Source organism: Phocoena phocoena, chromosome 6, assembly GCF_963924675.1.
Source record: "Phocoena phocoena chromosome 6, mPhoPho1.1, whole genome shotgun sequence".
NCBI classification, from domain to species: Eukaryota; Metazoa; Chordata; class Mammalia; order Artiodactyla; family Phocoenidae; genus Phocoena; species Phocoena phocoena.
In genome coordinates this window covers 51,486,904-51,502,005 of record NC_089224.1, presented here as the reverse complement: position 1 = coordinate 51,502,005, position 15,102 = coordinate 51,486,904, and the positions used below count along the sequence as shown (strand labels likewise).

General features: G+C 35.9%; 1 protein-coding gene across 2 annotated transcripts in view; it reads right to left on the bottom strand.

The window, feature by feature from the left end:
- Positions 1–1,714: 1,714 nt before the first annotated feature.
- FREM1 (FRAS1 related extracellular matrix 1) overlaps positions 1,715–15,102 on the bottom strand; it is a 159,787-nt gene continuing 146,399 nt past the window's right edge. The window contains exons 30-36 of one of the 2 annotated variants that reach the window (XM_065878900.1): positions 14,182–14,420; positions 13,445–13,492; positions 13,007–13,171; positions 12,699–12,827; positions 12,149–12,261; positions 3,721–3,806; positions 1,715–1,914 (exon numbers count right to left, since the gene is read on the bottom strand). In XM_065878900.1, the coding sequence (XP_065734972.1) occupies positions 1,715–1,914; positions 3,721–3,806; positions 12,149–12,261; positions 12,699–12,827; positions 13,007–13,171; positions 13,445–13,492; positions 14,182–14,420 (980 nt within the window). The remainder of the gene's footprint in view (positions 1,915–3,720; positions 3,807–12,148; positions 12,262–12,698; positions 12,828–13,006; positions 13,172–13,444; positions 13,493–14,181; positions 14,421–15,102) is intronic. The other variant, XM_065878902.1, reaches the window with a different exon arrangement.

The window sequence follows — 15,102 nt, the reverse complement described above, 5'->3', positions numbered from 1 at the left end:
CTCCTAGGATATAGCCCTTTAGGTAAACAACTCTTCATTTCTTTATTCAGCATCCCACCTTTCCACATTGCGGAAGCAAGTGGATCAGAAGGGATTTGAACTGATACAGAGAATGGGTTTTACATCTTTTGGTTAAATACCAGAAACTACTTGTGTCATACAGGAGACCTGTGTATCACAGCAGTCCAGAGCCTACTTGTGATATCTAAGGTAAGGAGCCTCCCGACTCCACAAAGATGTTGGAATTTAATAAGACGTAGAATGTCTAAATCTCATTCCAACATCTTTTTGTAAATATTTCTATTAACCAAAATCTTGATAAATGAGCACAAATGAAACAAGCTTGTCATGTTTTATAACCAGAAACGGGACTGAATTTCTTCAGTCACTTTTAGTTTCTCTCAGGGTATTTTTATAATAAAACCTGCACCAAAACTTTGGTCCACTTAATAACTCCATTTTGATTCAGAAGTGACCCTGGTGCTCATATAGCAAGTCACAAGTGGCATAACCATATTATTCAGGGATTATGAAAAGAGGAAAATTTGAGTAAATTGTTTAGAAATTAATTTTTAAGTTCCTGTAATTAAACCTTGATTTCAGAAGGGAGTCCTTGCAAGGCTGCAACATGCATCACTGCTACAAAATGTTTCACTCAGCAGCCATTATAAATTAATAAGGTACCTTTTCATTACAGAATCAGGTTAACATGGCATTTCTACAAATATTAAATATTTAAGGGCTCAAAACTGTATCAAAATCCTTTCTGAGAAGATAGGCTTTCAAGAGCTCTGTTTTCAGTATTACTTTTCTTTGTTCATCAGCATAGTTCACTGGGACACTTTTTAGAAAGTCACATTTTTCTTCCATATGTTAATCATCATTCATATATGCTTTTTATTCCAAATGTCCTTGAGAAATGCCTGTCAGTACTATAAACATGAATGAAGAGAAAGACTCATGTTACTTCAAATTTCTCATGACCCTGTAAAGCTGGGGAAACCCAATCATTTGCTTTGGAATGGTGCACCATTCTTATTAGAAAAGGAGATCTGTCTTGTGAGTAGTGATGGGTAGACCTCTGAAGGACAGGTAGCCCCTGAATTCTTACCTGAACTAGAGCTTTGCAGATGAGTTTCCATCTGCCAGATTCTTCCATCTAAAGCCTTCCTTTTTCACCACAGAGAATTCTCCTTTTTATCCACAGCCTCTCAGCTTTCACATGTGAAAGGGCTCCAAAGGGACAAAGCAACCCTTTGCAGTTCAACCTTGACTTAATGAACTGGCAGGGTGAGCTTCCCTCAGATTGAAGTAGTAGAAGCACCTGCAATATAGATTTCAGAATGGACTCATTTGAGGTATTGGGACCAAAAACATCCAAGGACCATGAAATTCGTATTGACTGAAATATGGAGTGAGGTCTCCAGAATAATCAAATCTTGTGCCATATAATACTTGGGGTTTTATTTTGGAAGGTATTGAGATACAAAAATTTTATCTCTTCCTATAAGTAACATTCATTTATCAATCTTCCTGGAACTATTTAACTGTGTTTCTTCTTTACTAGATAGAATCCTTCAAACACTATGATTAAAAAAAAAAAAAAAATGTACCAGTCAGTCATGACACCCTGTTTTCTACTGAGCCATGTGCACAAATCCTGGAAATAAATAGGTAAGAAATCCCAAGTGGGCACCTGTAGGGCCAGTTACATTTAGAGTTTCCTGGAGCACATATAATTGTGAGATCTGCCCTTCTTACAGTCCTTTGTTTGCCATTTTCCTTGTCTTTGAACCAAAACACAGTTCTTGCCAGGCTTTGAACGTTGAGGAGGCCCTCTCCTCCAGTTGGTGAAGGTCACAGGTTCACCGCCGATCCACTCCCAGTGGCCAGCATGCACTTGGTCATTCAAACCTAATGTGAACCAAAGAAGTGTGCCATAGGAGTTTATTACATTTACAATTGGATATCATATCAACCTGCTATTCAAAGTTAAGTAATCACATACAAATGTAGGCCTACGTTCTAAAACAAGGACTAGGACCTGGGAATCCTATAAGACATGAGCGAGAACACAAGGCTTTGGGGTCAGGCAGATTGGAATCCAAATCCTAGCTCCACCACTTGCTAGTTGAACATCTTTGGGCAGGTTATTTAACCTCTCTGAGTTCTCTGAGTTTTAGTTTTCTCAACTCAGAAATGTATATCTAAATATATCCAAGCCTGTTTTGAGGATTAAAACAGATAACTCATATAAAGCTCATGACATATAAGTGTTTAATAAATGGCAATTATTATTCAGAGTATCCTACAGGCAGAACTCCTATCACATTCTTGTCTATTCTTCTTCCTCACGATTTAAATGTCTCGGTTTTCATATTTGAAAATAGCTTACTAAGTATTATTTTTAGTCTGGAGCTTAAGGTTTTTTCAATCTGCTACAGTTCTAATAAAAAGCAGCTTTTCTCAACTTGTCTCTCTACTCCCACTGGCAGTTTTTTGAAAATTACACTTCAGTGTTGTAAAGCTCTTGTAATTTTTCTTAAAGAAGCATTCCTCCTCCTGTCTTTCAGAATAGAAATAAAAATAATAGCATGAGAAAAGAATCCTCTGCAATAGGATGGCCTGGCAGCTCCCAAACCAAATTTGACCATGAAAACAGTCTTTGTTACATAGCATGTAACCCTCTCCCCACTGGTTCTCATTCTATATTTTGGGCTAGAATAAAATGAAGTATTTTTGGTTGGGAATGACTGTCTCCTCTGGACTGTTTCTTTGAATTATTGACCAGGTGATGCTATGCCCAAGGACTTTTTGAGGATAGAGCCTTGACATCAGTCATTGTGGACATAGAGAAAATTTATCTTCCAGGCTTAATTTAATACTCTCAGATGATTTCAGAATTAGACGCTCACTGAGTATTACAGAGATTTTGAGAAGCCAAGAGTGCATTTATTATAATTCCCTGAAATACAATACCTTTAAGGAGAGATGGTAAGAATAGTGACTTCAGTGCACCCTGAGAATTCTATTTCTAAACTGGCTTGAAAAGATTTGTATTACTGTTAAAACTGTAGAAAATATTAAAACTTCAGAAAACAAAGGATAAAATTAAGATCATCTATAATTCTTAACTGGAGATACAAAATAAATTTCTAACTTTTTGGCTTATTTATTTTTATGTCTATACATATATGTATATCACACATATATACACTTCTTTTTTATTCTAAATTATTTCATGCTTCATATGGCTGTAGACAGTGCTTTTTCACTTAGCACCTTGCCACAAATGCAGTGCATTACATATTTTATGTACAATATGCATTCAACATTGAATGAATTCATAAACATAAGGTATTTTGTCATGTCTTTAATATTTGATGCCTTACAAAAGCATTAAATATTAAATATTCTTTCATATGGCTATACTATAATTTATTTCACCATCCCCTATTTACAACTGTTTCTAATTTTTTACTTTTAGAAATAACAATTTAAAAATTCTCTTACTTATAAATTGAATCACATTCTACATTATTTCTTGGAGCTAGATGCCTATAAATGAAAGTATTATGTAATTAAGATGAGTTTTAAAAGACAGACTGTCCAACTGTCTAACCATTGCTTATTACTGTAAACCACAATTATTTGGCCTATGGAAGGGAGACGTTCTCTTCGCGTTCTTGCCTTCCCCCTCAGGGCAGCGCGGATACTTGCCTATCCAAAAGGGCTTTCTTCCACTGATGTCCCAAAGCCATTGCATATGCTGCCTGGAGAGGACAGTTACAAGGCTGCCCAGGTGACTAGGTGCAAACACACGAAAATGAGAGTGTCAGTGACAAGGAGTTCAACATTTCTGCTGATATGAAATGCATAATGGAAATCAAAGATAGTTTAAAATAGAAAAAAAGCTATGTATGTAGAAAGAACTTTCCAAGATTTTAATACTCTATTTTTTTATATTAATGAGTATCTGCAGGGTGGGGTAGGTGACAGCAAAGAAAGTGATTTGTATTATAATATCTGGGCTTTAAAGCACAAATTCAATGGGTTTTAAACATCTTTTGAGAAAATCAGCAACTGCTTACTTATATAGATTAATTATTTAATGCCAAAAAATGACTCTTCTCATGGGAAGTTTATCTCTAAATGGCATAAATTTGGCAATTTCCCAGTTAATTTGGCCAGTAAGGTAACCCAAACTATACGGATAAAATTACTTGAAGACGACATTTTGAGCTTTGCATGTTTAGTCAAATACCCCAATATTTGTGACTCTTTCATCCCACCCAGAGAAACAGGCTCAGCCTCACTGTCAAACCTTCGTATGTTGCGCAGAAGTTAAAGCACCTGTTCTTACAAATATATATAAACATTTTCCCCAAAATATAATTCTATTTTTAATAAGTTTAAGGTATACAGCATAATGACTTGACTTACATATATAGTGAACTTTGATTACCACGATATGTTTAGTTAACACCCATCATTTCATACAGTTACAAAAAAAAAAAAGAAAAGAAAAGAAAAAAAATGCTTTTCTCCTTGTGATGAGAACTCTTGGAATTTACTCTCTAAACAACTTTCAAATCTACCACACAGCAGTGTTAACAATAGTCATCATGTTATACAGTACATCCCCTGTATTTACTTATAACTGGAAGTTTATGTCTTTTGATTACCTTCATCTAACTCTCCCACCTCACATCCCTCACCTCTGGTAACCACAAATCTGATCTCTTTTTCTATGACTTTTTGTTTTTAGATTCCACATGTAAGTGAGATCATATAGTATTTGTCTTTCTCTGTCTGACTTATTTCATTTAGCATAATTCCCTCAAGGTCTACTCGTGTTGTCCCAATTGGCAGGATTTCCTTATTTTTATGGCTGAATAATATTCCTGTGTGTGCGTGTGTGCGTGTACCACGATTTCATTATCTGTTCGTCTGTTGATGGACACCTGGGTCATTTCCATGTCTTGGCTATTGTAAAAAATGCTGTTATAAACATGGGGGTGCAGATACATCTTCGACATAGTATTTTCATTCCCTTCAGACATATTCCCAGAAGAGGAAATGTTGGGTCATATGGTAGTTCAATTTTTAACTTTTGAGGGGCCTCAATACTGTTTTCCATAGTGGCTTCACCATTTTACAATCCTACCAACAGTTTACAAAGGTTTCCTTTTCTCCACATCCTTGCCAGTGTTTATCTCTTGTCTTTCTGATGACAGACACTCTTAACAGGCATAAGAATTCCTTATGAATTATTTTCTCAGCTAGCTGAATTATTCCTATAAGCAATATTTGATTCTATCTAATTCCCCAACAGTGTTCATTAAAAGCTCTTTAAAATGCTTTAAGTAAAAAGCCAATAAATAATTATTTTTTTTCTTTTCTTCTTTTTCTAATACAGAAAGTCAAAAAAAAAAGAAACAAACAAAATCACCTTGATCTTCTTGCCTGGTTAATATCTACTGATATTTTAAAAAGCAGGAAACATCATTAGTAATACATACTTGTCACAACTTTAGACTGTTGAATTTTTTTTCATTTTGCCTGTATCTTTCCAAACTTTAGATTCATTTCTCTGCTTTTCCAGATCATGTAGAGTGAACATAATCTAACCTGTCTCTTAATGATTTTTTTCCTACTAGTACGGTAGTTTAGTTTTGTATGATGCAGTGGTGACTTCAGGGCCTTCTGAGATAGGTATGCTCTTCCCCACTTTTCTGAATGTCCTTGGGCTGCCAGATCTGGGTTGTGTGACTTGGTTCTGACTTACTGTCAGCTCCTATCTGACAGTTACAGTAGATATGATAGCCAATTTTTCTCCCCTCTCTCTCACATCCAATATGGTAATTCTGAGGTGCTGCGGGTTTAGAACATGGAATATGAAATGTGTATAAAATATAGACTGAGGGAGGGCTTGAGGGGCTGCTTCAGTCAATGTGGTGTATTAGACAGAACATGGGACACCTGGGTTCCACTTTCTGCTCTGTCCCCAATTTCCTTATGGATGTAACTTCCGCCTCAATGTCTTTACCAGGAAGGAACAGGTTTTATTCAAGGATATTTAACATCTCCTCCTGCTTTAAGATCCCTGAAACTGTCTTTAAAAGATACTTTGTAAAATCCATTTTAGCTGGTGAAGTACAAGTTTGATTTCCTTTTTGATGCTATGAGAAGCAAAAAGTCCCAAAAGAGCAAGAGGGGAAAACAGCTGTGTTTAGGCTACGTAAAATGTTAGACCATAGTTATTTACAAAAAAAATATTTAGGCATTTGTATGTTGATTATTTTATAAAAATACCATTCATTTTGTTTTATACCCATATACAAATAAAATAGAGAATATTAACTATATAGATATGTATATATTATAGAGATATAAAAATAAAATATAGAGACACACACAAATAAAAATCTTTTGACAGCTCTGAAAGTTGAAAGCATTCAAAGTGTAGTATTAAAAACAGAAACCTTAATTTTTTCAGCTACAGAAATAAACATCTACTTCTTTGAAACTTTTTGATTAAATATAGATGTATTTTAGACTAAATCTTTAAGGATAGGTCAGCAGGGGTTCCAGACACTCCTGTGGGAAAGCAAAATGGTTTCATAGATAATGATCTATAATAATAGAATTACCAAATGTACAATGACTGCCTAAGGAAATGAGCAGATGAGATTACAGTATGTAAATTCAAGAAATACCTAATCTAGAAGTCTGGCTCCTCTGGGCTAGAAAAATAATAAAACACCAATGGGGAGCAAAGGAGATTGGAGATAAAGATTGGGTTGAGTTAGCAATCTGATTAAGGACAAAGGATAGAGTAAAATTTGCTGTTCTTCTTGAAACACGGGTGCTGTAAATGACCATATGTAAAGGACCATCAGGTAGCAAGGGAGCCTGAAGAAACATAACCGAGAATTGAAAAATGGTCCCTGAGATCAAACAAAAACACTCTAGATGCATATTAATTCTAATTATAGAATCTAAAACCATCTCCTAAAAATATTCAGGAGAAGGTAAATAGCCAGGTTATAAAATGTTGAAACTATTAATTTTACATCCCAGAGGAATATTTATTTTTCAAGGGAAAGAGGTTGGAGAAGAGGACTAAATGAACCTGAAAAGTAATGGGTGAAGGGAAGCAGAGAGGCCCATAGAATGAATGAAAACATGTTGAATGACAGGGGAGGTCTTGGGGTTCAGAGAAAAATATACTGAGGAGGTGGCCTTGTCATCCAAAAGTGTTCCTCTTAAAATGACTGATCCAAAAGAATGTGCAGATCTTATATTTTTGTTTTAGTTTGCTTTTAATCTGCTGCTAGGCATTTGCTGGAATGCCTGTAACTAGTATTAACTGTTCTTGGGATCATCATTCTTATTGTCCTTTTGAAATAAAATGCATATTGAAGTACCATACAAAAGCCATCAGGTCAAATATTTTTACCCATTTTTCACTTAAAATTTGAAAATTAGAAGCTTTTTATGATATTTTTAAAATCTCGGGCTTCCCTGGTGGCGCACTGGTTGAGAATCTGCCTGCCAATGCAGGGGCACGGGTTCGAGCCCTGGTCTGGGAAGATCCCACATGCCGCGGAGCAACTGGGCCCGTGAGCCACAACTACTGAGCCTGCGCGTCTGGACCCTGTGCTCGGCAACAAGAGAGGCCGCGACAGTGAGAGGCCAACGTACCACGATGAAGAGTGGCCCCCGCACTGCAATGAAGAGTGGCCCACACTTGCCACAACTAGAGAAAGCCCTCGCACAGAAATGAAGACCCAACACAGCCAAAAATAAATAAATAAATTTATTAAAAAAAAAAAAAAAAAGAACAATCTGCCTAACAATAAACTGATTAATTTAGGGAAAAAAAATAAAAATCTCACACTAAATATATTTTATCTCTTACACACCCTGGAATACCGTCAGAAGTGGTATTTGATAAATGCTTTAATTTCTGGACCAATATGGTAAATACATAACATGTAAGTCAAAATAGTTTATATTACTGATAGATACATAATGTCACTCTCTAAAATATGATGGAAAAACTCCAGTTGCCCCCTGAAAACTTTCTCTTGTTCTGAAAGCTGTCTCAGTTTTACATCTAAAAAAAGGTCTCAGTACTACAGTTAAAACAATTCCCTGAAACCAGAGGTTTATAAAATTAACTTCACAATGATATGAAAAAGTTAGTTCTGAAACTGCTTATAACATAATGTTTGATCTGCTATATACGATCACTAATCCTCTTGAATTAATAGGGGAGATAGAAAATTTCCATCACTATTATACTGGATTTTATAATAGTTTACTGCAGAACAAAATACCTATTTATGTATTTCTTAATACCATTATTCTGAGATTATGATCTTCTAGGTTTTTGGTGTCAAAAAACATTTCTTACGAAATAATGGCAATTAAGGTAATATTGTTGATGTCTTCATTTTGACAATCCTGTATTAGTCGCCCAATATCTTTTTTATTTTATTGATCCACCTAATTACCCAAATCTGTTGTATTTCTATACACTAACAACAAAATATCAGAAAGAGAAGCTAAGGCAATAATCCCATTTATTACTGCATCAAAAAGAATAAAATACTTAGGAATACCTAATGAGGCAAAAGACCTGTACTTCGAGAGCTATAAGATGGTGATGAAAGAAACTGAAGATGACAAACAGATGGAAACTTATACTGTGTTCTTGGATTGGAAGAATCAATATTGTTAAAATGACCATACTACCCAAGACAATCTACAGATTCAGTGCAATCCCTATCAAATTACTGACAGTATCTTTCACAGAACTGGAACAAAAAAAAAAATTTTTAATTTGTATGGAAACAAAAAACACTCTGAATAGCCAAAACAATCTTGAGAAAGAAGAATGGAGCTCGAGGAATCACACTTCCTAACTTCAGGCTATACTGCAAAGCTATAGGAATCAAAAGACTATGGTACTGGCACAAAAACAGACACATAGATCAATGCAACAGGATAGAAAGCCCAGAAATAAACCCATGCACTTATGGTCAATTCATCTATGACAAATGAGACAAGAATATACAGTGGAGAAAAGACAGTCTCTTCAATAAGTGCTGGGAAAATCAGACAGCTACCTGTAAAAGAATGAAATTAGAACATTCTCTAACACCATATACAAAAATAAACTCAAAATGGATTAAATATCTAAATGTAAGACTGGATACTACAAAACTCCTAGAGAAAAACATAGACAGAACACTCTTTCATATAAATCGCAGCAATGTTTTTTTGGATCTGTCTCCTAGAATAATGGAAACAAAAGCAAAAATAAACAAATGGGACCTAATTAAACTTAAAAGCTTTTGCATGGCAAAGGAAACCATAAACAAAATGAAAAGACAACCTATAGAATGGGAGAAGATATTTGCAAATGATGCTACTGACAGGGATTAATTTCCAAAATATATAAAGAGCTTATACAGCTCAGTATCAAAAAAAGCCAAGCAATCCAATTGAAAAATGGGCAGAAACCTAAATAGACATTTCTCCAAAGAAGACATACAGATGGCCAACAGGCACATGAAAAGATGTTCAAGATTGCTAATTATTAGAGAAATGCAAATCAAAACTACACTAAGGTATCACCTCTCACTGGTTAGAATGACCATCACCAAAAAGCTCACAAATAATAAATGCTGGAGAGGGTGGGGAAAAAAGGAACCCTCTTATACTGTTAACAGAAATGTAAATTGGTGCAGCCACTATGGAGGTTCCTTAAAAAACTAAAAATAGAGTTACCATATAACCCAGCAATCCCACTACTGGGCATATATCTGGAAAAGACAAAAACTCTAATGTGAAAAGATTCATGCACCACGGGGTTCACAGTAGCACTATTTACAATAGCAAAGACATGGAAGCATCCTAAATGTGCATCAACAGATGAATGGATAAAGAAGAAATGGTATATATATACAATGGAATATTACTCAGCCATAATAAGGAATGAAATAGTGCCATTTGCAGCAACATGGATACAACTAGAGATTATCATACTAAGTGAAGTAAGACAGAGAAAGACAAATATCATATGATATCACTTACATATGGAATCTGAAAAAAAATGATACAAATGAACTTATTTACAAAACAGAAATAGACTCACAGACAAAGAAAATAAACTCATGGTTACCAAAGGGGAAAAGAGGGGGGGAGGGATAAATCAGGAATTTGGGATTAACAGCTACACACTACTATATATAAAATTGATAAACAATAAGAACCTACTGTATAGCACAGGGAACTATATTCAATATTTTGTAATAACCGATAATGGACAAGAATCTGAAAAAAAGAATATAAATATATATATATATGTAACTTGCTGTACACCTGAAACATTGTAAATCAACTATACTTCCATAAAAAATAAATTTGTAAAATAATATTTCTATATTCTAAAGAAAAAAATTAATTTATCAAGAAAAGAAAATTTGTCTATTCCCTTTTTGATGGAGAAAATATACACAATTCCTATAAATCAATAACAAGAAGACAAATGACCCAAACTACTGTTATTAAAAAGGTTACTAATGAAATTCTTGTAAGTGTTTTTAAAACATATATTATTATTTCTTTTGGGTAAATACCTAGGAGTAGAATTGCTAGGTCACAGGGCAGATGCTTGTAACTTTATAAGAAACTGCAAGACAGTTCTACAAAGAGGTTGTACCATTTTACAATTCCACCAACAATAAATGAGAATTCCATTTGCTCTACAACATAGTCTTTGTGATTTTAACTATTCTGGTGGGTGTGAAGTGGTATTTTATTGTGGTTTTAATTTGCATTTCTCTGGCATCTAATGGTGGTGGGCACCTTTTCATGTCTTTATTGACCAACTGTCTCTCTTTACTTGTGAAATCTCAAAGTCAATTGCTATTTTTTTAACATCTTTATTGGAGTATAATTGCTTTACAATGGTGTGTTAGTTTCTGCTTTATAACAAAGTGAATACATATACATATATACATGTATCCCCATATCTCTTCCCTCTTGCGTCTCCCTCCCTCCCACCCTCCCTATCCCACCCCTCTAGGTGGTCACAAAGCACAGAGCTGATCTCCCTGTGCTATGTGGCTGCTTCCCACTAGCTATTGGTTTTACATTTGGTAGTGTATAAAAATCTGGTTGTCACTGATTTGTAGGAGATGTTTATATTTTCTGGATCTGAGACCTTTATCAGATACATGATTTGAGATGAGCTTTTCCCAAATGTGGTCTAACCTTTCGTTTTCTCAATAGTGTCTTTAGATGAACATAACTTTTAAAATTTGATGAAGTGCAAAATCTGACTGATATCCACCAGCAATCATGCAACTGATATCCACCAGCAATCCACCACTAGTCTCAATTTCTAGCCATGGAACATATTAGTCTAATTGCATTGCTTTGGATAATATCCAGGGAGGCAAAAAAGGAGGGTCAGAGATAGTTACCTATGCATTTTTAAAGTCTGCCTCAGCTAGATAAATTTTGTTGTCATTATCTGACCACGAGTCATCTTTCATTGAGTGTTCTGTTATCCAATCACCCTTTGTCCAACTCGTCTGGCTTCATAATCATCAATGCCTCTTACATTGTTATAGGCCTGATGCCATAAGACTTTTCATTGCTATATATTTTCAAATCAGTGGGCAGGAATTACTATTTGATAAATATAGAATCTGCAACACTGCTGACTCAGAGAATCTCCTTCTGACTTTCTCCAAAAGTTTAAGATAGAGAGGCTAAAAAATAGAACTGTGATATGGGGATATATGTATACGTATAGCTGATTCATTTTGTTATACAGCAGAAACTAACACAACATTGTAAAGCAATTATACTCCAATAAAGATGTGAAAAAAAAATAGAACTGTGGCAATGGCACAGTTTTATCATAAAAGAGCTAAGTCAAAATACATTATTAAGGTCAGCCCAAATCCATTCTGAACTACAGAGCTCCCTCCAAAATCCTAAAACAAAGCCAGGTAGATATCAGACACTCAACGCTTGAATGAATGAAGCAACATTACAGTTCCATGAGAAAACAGAGAAACATCAGCAAAGAAACATCAATCAAGTGTGAAACAGGGTTTCTTACTGTTCCCTGCAAGCTTGGGCGGCTATGATCCAGGTGCCCTTCTGCTCTGTGATCAAGGAGTGGCAGTAGCCTAAGTGATGGTGCCACCCAGCTGGGCATGATTTATCTTCCACCTGAAAAATAGTTGTCCATGTTCACATTATAATGGTCTTTACAATCTAGAGTCTGTTCTCAGCATAGAGAGTCCTATGAGTCCCCTAATGTGAGTAATTTTGTCACCAGAAAGGAAGTCAGCCTTAACCCCAATCCTCTACTTTGAGAAATGCAATGGCTTTTTATGGAACACACTGGTAAAGTCAGCAGTGTTTTAATTTTACACTTTGACATTATGATAATTGAATAAAATAAGTAAACATCTTTTCAAATTGTATTGCTTAACTAATGTGCCTTGTGATTTTTAAATCACCAACTGGCCATCTTTTCCTCTTCACCTTCGAAGTGTAACAGAGCAGGCCGAGGTAGCAGGAGTGGACAGGGCACTCCCTCTCTCTCAGCTTATCATGAAACATGCTGCAAGTACAGGTACTTGGCTGCTCGGCCTGTGTCCCACCTTGGTGTGAGGGCTCCAAGATTTCCAGGCAATTCCATTGCACTTATACAGCTTTTGGAGGCTTTCTTCAAAGTGGAAGAGTCCCTTTAATTCCAGTGTGCAGTTCTTTGGAAATGAGGGCAAACGGTCCTATAGCAAAGAAAGGTGATTCAGACTTGATGTAAGTTGATCACACTTGTACCTCTTTTAGGTCATCATTTGTTGAGTAGCATTTGTGTTGCATCAACTATCCCCAAGCTTGAAGGCTGTTTTATGACCCAGAACACAGCTTGTTGTAAAGTGAATAGGAAGTGAAGAGATTTTCATACCTGTTGGGGGAAGTGTGAGCCGGTTGTGGATTCCTCCTTATCTGCTTGAGGCAGTTCTGCCACTTTGATTGTCTTTTGTGGATGACTAACAATGGATACTTTGGCCTTACTTTTGTGAGTTGAGGAACTGTCATCCTCCAGTTTCAGGGAAATCATTCCATGATACTTGAGGAAATCAACAAACAACAATAAAGAAAAAATAAACACCAAGAGAGCAAACAAAAACATTTGTTGCAAAAATGAGCAATCCAAAAATTGGATCAAAACAAAAAGATAAAAGGTGTATTTTTTTTCCTGACCACCCAAGCTTCTAAAACAAATTTCAAAACATGTTTTTAAGAGAAATACATAAATATAACAGTTATGAAAGGTAGTTTCACTAAATATTTTGTATCCATAAATACAAGACATTTAGCAATTCTCTCAGACTATGCTTACATTGTAGATGATGTCTGTTCCATTTCTATAAACAGAGGATGGATGGACCTGAAATCAAGACAGAACAAAATATGAAAAAAATTGACTTGAATAATAGGGTAAAACCCTTCCAAGAAGATATTTTTAATGACTGAAAAAATTTTAAACATATGTTTTTCTTAAGATTTTCCATGCCTAAATCATTGGAATTTTTATAAAATCACTAGACCTAATGGCACTCTATCAATGTTGACTCATCTATTCTTAGTCCCAGTTAGAGAGAAAAAACATCCTTATTTTTTTGGTACATCTATAGTACACAGAGGTCCAAGAAAACACACACACACACACACACACACACACACCCCCATGAGTGTGTGCCTGGTTAGAAAACTAGGCTGATAATGTCAAAGCCATTGTTTCCACACCCAAGTAGATCATTTAATCTCATTCTATTTCAGCGTCACTGGTCATTCCCCATCTGTCTTGATCACAAAAGGAACCAAAGCAGAAATCATATGGATGAGTCAGAATATCTATCACCTCAGTCAGTACAATAATTGAAGTAGGTCAGCATTATGATATTTGTATACAAAAGGCACTTCATGATGCTATAAGGAACCGTGAAAATCACCATGGCCCTCAGTCACTGTGAGAACCAGAACAGCTTCCACAGTGTTTCAGAATACTTATTAAGATCTTTTGATCCTTTCAGTATGCACTCCACACATCAAAACCAAAGAGGTCCCCATCCTTACGCTTTTGCGATTCCCTTGGGTCCTAAGCTTCATGAGAGAAAGATCTTCAGAATCAAAGTCCCGCAGGGTGTCTCCCTTGGCGACTGCTAGCTGCTTGGAAGATGGAAGGGGTCTTCTTTCCAGATGAAAGGAACCAGAAGTGGTGCGTGAGGAAGCCCCTGGGGAGAGCAGGCTCCAAATGCCCTTCTCCCACGCATTGGGCATGTTTGCATTGAAGGCATATGAAGGATGGCACTGTCCTGGAGGCACACAAAATGGCAGGTCAGTTCATTTTACACAAACAGATAAGTGATCACATGGAGAAAGTCCCTGGAGCAGCTTGTCATTAAACCCAGACGGATGATTTTCCCACCAGATGTTGCCTTTCTGCCATTTGCCAGAAACCCCTTTACTCTTCATCAGTGTTCATCCAGAAAGGCTGTGCCCTTCTGCACATCTACAGGGTGACTATAAGTCAAATTGATTTCATGAACCACAGATGAAAATCACTGTCGTGATTTTATAATCATCCCATCTACTTGGGCAATAGCCTCCCTTCATATTATAGAACTCCTCCATATTATCAGGTTTACTCCCTGATCAAGTACCACTGCACAAACACTTTAAAGTGTTCATCCTTTCCCCAATCTCCTAGAGGGAGAAACTGGAATTGTTTGAAGATGTCAGTGAAATCAAGTTAACAGTTATAAAAATGAGCATTTAACTGTTACAGAAAAGATCCAGTAAATCTTAATGGAGCTCCTTTGATTAGAAATATTGCCAATTAGTATGAAAAAAGTCTAAACCTAGCAGCCTCGTCTGGATACTTTACACTTCATGCGTAAAGTGTGTATTTTATGTATTTATGTACTTAATGTGACCAGAAAATTCTACTGAAAAAGAAATGAATTTGGTGAGGTAAGGTGGTATGGGAGAGATGCT